General features: G+C 41.5%; 1 protein-coding gene across 1 annotated transcript; it reads right to left on the bottom strand.

Moving 5' to 3' along the window:
* Positions 1 to 1,767: 1,767 nt before the first annotated feature.
* LOC101098361 (zinc finger X-linked duplicated B) lies at positions 1,768 to 6,998 on the bottom strand. The gene has a single exon (XM_011291771.4). It carries the CDS (start codon positions 6,926 to 6,928, stop codon positions 4,505 to 4,507), a length of 2,424 nt encoding a protein of 807 aa, XP_011290073.3. The 5' UTR covers positions 6,929 to 6,998; the 3' UTR covers positions 1,768 to 4,504.
* Positions 6,999 to 9,036: the final 2,038 nt, after the last annotated feature.

Genomic DNA, 9,036 nt, shown 5'->3' with positions numbered 1-9,036 from the left:
TCAAAGGGAAGTAAAAAGATTAGAACTATGTAGGTAATTCTGAGCATGCCTGAAGGAACCAAGAAAGAGTAAGTGGCCCTGTTTTTGTCTAGAAAGTGGATAAACCACAATAAGGATAGCTTATGCAGGGATAACTATGATTTATCAATTAGCATTTAAACACCATCTTTACCTGCTTATTTCTGAAAAGACCTTCCTTACTTCCCTCATTCTGTTAGTAAAAATGTCATTATTACAGGGGCGCCTGGGTGGCTCAGCCGGTTGGACATCCGACTTCAGCTCAGGTCATGATCTCACAGCTCATGAGTTCGAGCCCAGTGTCGGGCTCTAACAGCTCAGAGCCTGGAGCCTGCTTTGGATTCTGTGTCTCCCTCTCTCTCTGCTCCTCCCCCATTCATGTTCTGTCTCTCTCAAAAATAAATAAACATCAAAAAAAATTTATTTTAAAATGTCATTATTACATTCCCCAAGGATACCCGAGTTATCATTTCTGATTTCTCTCAGTCTCTCAGATGTTATCTATCATCTATCATCATCTATCATCTATCATCATAATCTATCTCCCTCATGAGGTGCCACGTATTATTCCTTCCTCAACTTGAAAACATCTTCAATATTGGTTCCCACCTCTCATTTTCCACTGACACCACTCTAGTCCAGGCTTTATGCTTAATCATACCACACTTGCTGAATTGCTACAAAAGCTTTCTCACTGATTCTATTCCAGTCTCTCCCACCTAATTCATACTGTACACTTCCATTACATTAACCTAAGACATAATTTTCATGATCTAACTCCTCTATTAAAACATGTTCACAAACTTTCATCTGTGCCCAGAATAAACTCCTCATTGTTCTTCCTGGGGGGGGGGGGGAAGGGGTGGAGTGGGTTGTGGGTTTGTGGTGTGTATGTGTTTACCTCTCATTTTGTTACCAAATTAAACTTTTCCCATTTCTGTTCTCCAATTCTCTAATAAATGTTTTTTTTCTCTCTCCTCCTATCTACTGTGATCTTAAAGGTAAGAGTTGCATATTGCTCGTATCATAGAACCCTCAATATGTTATGTTGTATTTGCACAATGGTGCTTAATAAATATTTGCTAATATAAAATAAATACAATGGAATCCCCAGCTGAAAAATTTCCTTCTTATATATTTTCTGGGTAAGAACATGAAAAGTTTAGGTCACAGACACAAACTTCAAAATCTACCCATGTTTCACTCCTGTTTTCAAGCACTGTGTTATATTAATTATACTAATTTGTAATAATGCTAATAACAATATACACTTTAATTTACAATCAACATGATCAACAGAGTCTCCTAAAAGCAGGCTTCTTTTTAAACTATCATGTTACTTTGCTTTCAATTGACAAGATTTTAATATTTTTGGTAAGATTTTGTAATAAACTAGTGATTGAAGGAAGAGAAGAAAGGAACCAGGATTAAATGAAAACATGTACCATTATTTAATAAGGAGTAATAGCAACTTTATATCACTCAACAAACATTAGATTTCTTACTCTGAATGAATAGAAGTTCACCACTTTTCTAGAAAATGGTGTTGAAAGGGAAATCATTTGAACAAATTGTTTAATGAAACTCTTTGAGCCCATGGACAAATAAAAGCTTTTATTTTTGAGAAAAGTAACATTTGTCCTTTGAAAATTCCAGCAATGGGTTAAGAAAAAATATATTTTATGACTTTTTAGTAGGAGGAAGTTGGTTTGAGGAATTAAAAAAATAAAGTCACAGTATTAAATTCTCTTGGTGTTTAAATAATTTATTTGATATTTGCTATGTGTGCATTCATTTCAATCCTTGACACACTTATCTTCCATACATGAAAAATAGTGGCCTATTTAAGAAACCTTAATAAATGACAATATTTTTCAAATGCACTTTATAAATACAAATATTTCAAAGTGAAGGAAGAAAATTGTTGAATGAGTAGACAATTTTGAGCATTTCTAATTTACAAAAGTATGCCTACTTATTTTTCAGTAAATGAATATAACCACTTAAAAAATATATGTGTGTGTGTATGTGTATGTTTATATACCCACACACAGTACAGAAACATTTCAAAGTGGCAAGTTTTTAGTGCACTGCCAAAGTGCTACAATAACTGTCATCCACAGACATTCATGTGCAAACACTACTGGACTGGTACACTAGAGCAAATAAGAGAATATTAGGAGAACTCTGTGGCAAAAACTTTTTAAAAAGGAAAACAATTAAACAGAAATCTACTTCCATCTGAACAATATATAATCTCATTTATCATCTGAGTCATATATACATACATACACACACAGTATTTTCTAAGATGAGAAAACAGTGGTAGGAAAAGATATATCCATTAAAAAATTAAAAAAGAAAGGCATAGCAAGGACTGGAATGCACGTGCATGGGAATGGAGTGTGGATAAAGTTAAGCAGAAAGTAACAGAAATCAAATGGAATGAATCATGGAAGTTGGATGAATGGAAAAGGAGAGGTGAAAATAATTTCTCTTTGTTTTAAGCTATGTATACAACTGTCAGTCACTAGCCAAAGCCCATTTGGAATGTAAGCTGGCTAAATTGTCATGAGACACAGCACAGACTTTGCCAAAACTACAGGGTTGTTCTAAATTTTGTTCCACAAAATTCAAAAGCTGCACTCATATAAGACAGTTTACACAATATTCAGATTCATTCTATCTTTCCACATCTGAGAAAATGCAAACAATGAGCTCTCCAGACCACAGAGGGAAAGAAACCTTCTCTATTCCATTATCAGAGCTTCATACAATAGCAGGCTCCATAATCACAGTGAAGTCTGACTTTGGAAGCAGCACAAAGATGGTGACAAACTCGTCTAATGGAAAGGGATGCAGATATACCTGTGAGCAATGTCTCCTCTCCTGCAATTTCCCCACAGAAATTCCTGCGAGTAGGGGGTAATTATTCAGGGGAGAAAATAAAGACATTCCCTATCCTGCCTCACGCTAAACCTCAGAAAATTTATTGCCTAACATGAATAGGATTATATTATCTCAATTTCTCCCTTAGAGTAGGGAGGCCTGACAGGGTAAAAAAATTATATAAATTCCTCAAAATATGCCAAAGCACATAATACTTTTCCTTACATATTAAAAACTTGAATAATATTCTAAAGTATGTTAGTTATGTGTATGCATTACTATGATCATTTGATGGCTATGAAACTGAGGCTTAGTTATCAAGGCCACTTATCCCACACAAATTTGACCCTGGGTTTGTTTCATGTCAAAATTCAGGCTGGCAATTTCAACAAAAACAAATCCTGCCCTCATTTAAAAAGGTCAGGAAGTTATATAAATGGGGAGAACAGCCAACATTTTTTTTATTAGCCTTTTTCTTGTTAATTATATCACTGTTTAAGAAAATATTCTGGAATTAAATATTTCTATTAAACTTTTATAAATGCCTTAAACAGCATTTCCTCCTCCACTACTAGTAATTCTACAAAAAACAATCCATGATATCAGAAACACAGGTAATCATGAATAAATTCATTCATCAGCAGCAACTGCAGATATCACAAAGAGAGAACCAGACATTATGTACTACCTGAAAAAAGAACACAACACAACCTAGGAAATATTCCTGCCCCGAAAATCACATTTCCAATCTGATCAAGTCTCTAGATCCAACGACCAAATTCAGGAAACAGAGGATAGAGGAACTTAACACCAGGATGTAATCACAAAAATTTAAGATTGTGGCAAATGCTACATGCAAAACAATCTATGCAAGTTAAGAGACAAAGGGGAAACACAAATTAAAAAGACACAGAACAGATTTACTGGAATCCTATATTACAAATATTAAAATAAATATTTATGGGACAACTGCAAATTGGAATCTGACTAGATATTTATTGGTATTAAGGAGTTATTGTTAACTTTAAGTATGATAATGGAATTGTAATTTTTTCCAAAAGAGCCCATCCTTTATAGAACTATATATAGAATAATTATGATTGAAATGATGTAATATCTGGTATTTATTACAAAATATTTCTTGAAAAGGGTTAGAGTGAAAATTAGATAAACAAAACTGTGAATAAATAATAGTTGATTTAGGGTGCAAAACATATGGCTGCTTCGTGTACCATTATGTATGTTTGGAAAAAAAAAGCACATGCAACACCATCACTAAAAAATGTCCTAATTTTTTTCCAAGGAAATAGCTTATTATCAAGGAATCACAGAGTTAAAAATACCTTAGAAACAATCTATTTAAACCACCTCATTTTATAAATAAGCAAATTAAGGCTCAGATAGGTTAAGTGACTTGCTCAGGGTCACACAACTTGACATGAGTCAAGATCATAATTTAAATCTTCAGACTCGTAGCCCAGGACTTTGTTCTTTTTCAAACCTATGGGAAATGACTGCATTTAAACATTTAGTCCAGAATATCCTTAAAATTGAGTGTAATTAACAAAAGTAAGCCATGTGGCAAGGAATTAATAGTTCATACCAAAAATGAGCTGCCAGTCACTGTGATAAGATCTGTTTCTTTCTGAGAACCATGGTTTCCTGCTGGATTGGAAAATCCAAACTGGGTTTCTTCCTCCTGTCCAAAGAAGTCAGAGTCAGGATGTACATTCCATTCTGCTTTGGTTGGCGTCAGTAGTTCTGAGACACTGTTTTCACAAAGGGTGCTGGAAGGAGTCAGAGCATCTGTGTCCACTGTTAGCTTGCTGCTGGGCGTCAAAGCTTGGGGTTCTTGACTCGAGTTTTTCATAGCCAAAGGGCCCAGAGATGCCAATGGCCCCACACTTAGACTTGAGGCATCATCCATATCTAAGGGACCCTGCTGAAAACCAGAGGCTGTTGTTCCAAAAAAGAGAGAGGTATCCAGACTTTGGGGAAGGTCACTGGTGGCCATCAAGTTCCGAGGGTCCACAGCCTGCCCTAAGGAATTATTATTATTAGCAGGGAGGTTCCCTGCCAGAGTTGAACTCACAGAAGCCACATCAATAGTCAAGATTCCAGAGTTCACCAGTGCTGTGTCCAACACTGCAGCAGAACTACTGCCAGGCACATCAGAGAAGAGAGACACTAGCTCTGCATCATTGAGATCACTCTGTCCCTGGCTGGTAAGTTCACTGCTGGGTGTAAGAGAATTTGCAGCTTCCAGCTGAGCTAAGAGATCCTGGCTGAGGTTGTGCCTTTTGGCCATGTGGGTCTTCATGCTGTGCTTGGATGTGAAAAGTTTATTACAAGTAGAGACTGGGCAACGGCTTTTCCAAGTGTCCACATCCTGCAAGTGTTTCTTGGAGTGAATGTAGAGACTACTGCGAGCAGAGAACCTGGCACAGCAGCCTTCCACAGGGCACACAAAAGGCTTTGTGCCCAGGTGGGTTATGCTGTGGCCTTTCAGGTGCTCGGCCCTCGTGAAAGATTTCCCACAGCCTTCCACAGGACACATGAACCTCCGGTCATCATCGTGCTTCCTTTTGTGCCTTAAGAGTTTGGACATGCTGGTGAAGTTCCAGCCACAGCCGTCAAAGTCACAAAGGAAAGGTCTCTCACCTGTGTGGCTCCGCAGGTGAATTTTCAGGCGACAAGCCTTGTCGTACTGTTTGCTGCATCCAGGAAAAGAGCAGGAGAAGAGTTCCTGTTCCCTGAAGTGGGCACGGTTGTGGGAAAACAGGGCACTCACTGTGATAAACGTCTTCTTGCAGCCGGAAAACGCGCACTGATAGGGCCTCTCGGGCTCGAAATGGCTGCGTTGGTGGGCGCTGAGTTTGGCCTGTGTAGGGAAGCTCTCCTCGCACACCTCGCACTTGAATGAGTTCTCCTGCTCATGGCCCTTCATGTGTGCCTTAAGGTTATACACTGTGGTGAAGCTCTTGCCACAGCCCTCCGCAGGGCAGCCAAAGGGCCGAAGTTTGTCGTGAGACTGCAGGTGCCTCTTGAGCTTGTAGGAGGTGGTGAAAGTCCAGCCGCAGCCGCCCAGGGGGCACTTGAAGGGCCGCTGGCCCTGGCTGCTGCTGTGAGTCAGCAGGTGCACCTTCAGCTGGTGCTTCTTGGCAAAGGTTTGTCCGCACTGGGCCTCGGGACACAGGTACAGCACCACCCCCGGGCCCGGGCCCAGCGGCCTGCGGGGGCTCTCGGCTGCGAGCTGGCTTTCTGCCTCCTCCTCAGGCGCCGGGGCAGGCGCCGGTTCAGCCGGTTCGGCCAGCAGGAGGTCGGGCGGCAGCTCGGGGCAGTCGCTGGGCTGCGCTGCGTGTGGGATCCCCGCTTGGTGAGCCATCAGACCCCCGGGCTGAGGGGCAGGCGCGACCCCAGGCTCCCAGGCTGGCGGCGGGGGCGTGGCAAGGGTGAGGACACCATTCTCAAAGCGCAAAAGCAGGTTTTGGTTGTGGATGGTGACGGTGCCCGCGAAGGTGGCGGCGGGTCCCGGGCCTGGGGCAGGGGCCGAGACTGGTGTTGGAACCGCGGACAGACTACAGGGGCCCAGCGCCATGAAGCCCGCGGGATTCGCGCCACTCTCACCCTTCTGGAGCTGTGGGCCAGACTGGGCCTCCTCCCTTCCTACAGGCTCTGAGGCCTGGCGGGCTTCCGAGGTCTCCACATCACCACCCACTGGGTCCAGCAGCACCAGGAAAAAGTCGCTGCCACCGCCGTCGCCGCTGTCGCCACCGCCGCCAGCGTAATCAGGCCTGGTCGCCAACGGGCTGGGGCCTGGACCCCGTGAGGCCGCGCGGGCCTCCTCGCGCCGCCTCCCGGGCCCGCCATCTTGGAGGCCCCGGAGCAGCAGGAGTCGGCGCGCGGGGACCTGGCCAGCCCGCGGGTTAGGGCCTCCGTGGACCCGGCTGCCGCCCGCAGGGATGCCAGCACCGCCGCTCTGTCGCGTCCCGGTAGCCGGGAGCAGCCTTGGGCTTTCCATCTCCGTGTTCCTTTGGCTCCGCGGGAACCAGAGCAGAGGAGGAGGCGTGACCCCGCCCCCTGCCGCGGGCCTGAACATGTTCCTGAAAGGAAAAAAAAAAAAAAATGTGCAGTGCGCAGAAACTGGCCCTATCAGATATTAAAACGTGTTTAACGACACAGTTATTTAAATATTCTGGTACTGGGTCTCTGGAACAGAACAGAAAGTCCAGAGGCAGAGCCTGGTGTACATAACTAAGTTCTACATTCAATATTTGTAGGAAATCAGGGTCTTGCCGGATAATGAGGAAATGATAGTTCATTCGGTAAATGGTGCTGGAATACCTAGGAATCTATCTATTAAATGCAACTTAAATTCGTACATCACTGTATATACCAAAATAAACACTCCCAGCCCCTCCCAGTGCTAAGCATGGTACTAAGTACTTTTCATGTGTTAAAATTAGTGTACTGGATGGTTGGATGGCTGGAATTTTTAATCCAGTGACAGAAAATTCCTGCGACAATGCTCTATGTGTCAGCATTAAATTACCATAGTTCTAGCAAATTCTACTGAAAATGATGTCTTTTTTTTTTTTTTTTTTTTCCTGGACAGGTTCCATATCCAGAACTGTGTTGAGCAAGTTCCTCAGGAAAATTTTTCTCATAGTTAATTTTTTTGGCCTGCTGATGCAAAGATTAGAATGAGTAAGAAGTGAGGCCAAAACAGATTACCACTGCTCAGTGTAGAAGTGCAAAGCCTGAAGATGAAACAATTTATATTGAATCCAACCCACTCCTGGGTTCTCCCTATACAGTGTACTACCTAAACTAACTCTTTGCCTTTGCACCATGTTAAATTTCATGTATAATCTCACAGCATATTTTATACCATTCCTTAGCTAATCTAGATTCTCCAGCACATGGAGGTCTCTGGACAGGAGTAGCCATTAAATATGATAAGGTTAAACCCTAAATCACTGTGATGGACTCTCTTGAGATAATGCACAGGACCATATTCAATAGGCCTATTGTGCCTGCTTACATTTCAGTGTGGTGGTCCAGTCTGACTGTAATATATTTGGCCTTTGATGCCTAATGATTGTATTAATGTTGATGCTCTTACTCATGCTGCAGCAGGCAGCATGAACTTTTTTACACTGGTTACTCTCAGTCCCCAAGTCCCATGCTAGTGATAAGAAACATTGCAGGTATAGGATAGTCAGACAATGGATCTGCATAATAGCATAGGAAAGTCCATTGTTTTAAAGGGACTTTTAGAAAACTTTCTCAAAGTTCGTGTTCCTGAATAGCACACAAATATGCTCTCTGTCGCAAAGGGAAATACTATCTCTACTTTCTTTCAAGGCCATTTGTTAGACACATAGCAATGAAAAATAGTTTGGAACAAAAACTGTTAATGTTAATACTTTGACTTGTAACTTATATTGAGGTGAGACATTTTAATTAAAATGTTTTTTTCTTTTGGTGTGCCTGTATTTCATAGAATAAGATACCACTAAATCAGGAGAAAAATATTTTAAAAGCTGCTCATCCTTGTACTTTTGTATTCTCTTCCTAGTACTACCAATGTTTTAAGCACATTCAACTCGTGGGCTCAGAAACCACATGAGACAAATTAGCTCACAGCTTTCTCTTCACACATATGACTGGATTGGCTTCTTATCCCAGGCATTCTAAGACCATATACACAAGGACTTATGTATGAACAGGGAGTTTGTCTTGTAAATGCTGGTTGGACCTGCTGCCTGGTACAGCTCTCTTAACTATCACTCTGGCAATGGTGATATATAAATGTGAAATCTGAAACTTTTTAAAAAGTTTTTATTTTAATTTCAGTTATTTAATATATAGTGTTATATATTATATAGCTTCAGGTATCATATATAGTGGTTCAACAATTCCATACATCACCCAGTGGTCATCAGCTTATCAGGACAAGTGCACTCCTTAATCCCCATCACCTATTTAACCAACATCCCCCCACTGCCTCCCCACTGGTAACCATCACTTTGTCCCCTACAATTAAAAGTCTATTTTTGATATTCTTAATCTGTTTTTTCCCCTTTGCTCCTTTGTTTTGTTTCTTAAATTCCACATATTAATGAA

Source organism: Felis catus, chromosome X (assembly GCF_018350175.1).
Source record: "Felis catus isolate Fca126 chromosome X, F.catus_Fca126_mat1.0, whole genome shotgun sequence".
In the NCBI taxonomy this organism is placed as follows: domain Eukaryota; kingdom Metazoa; phylum Chordata; class Mammalia; order Carnivora; family Felidae; genus Felis; species Felis catus.
This window is presented reverse-complemented; position numbering and strand designations above follow the sequence as displayed.

Bases quoted from the DNA above. Each gene is read 5' to 3' on its own strand.
- LOC101098361 (XM_011291771.4), bottom strand. From the start codon at position 6,928: ATGGAAAGCCCAAGGCTGCTCCCGGCTACCGGGACGCGACAGAGCGGC.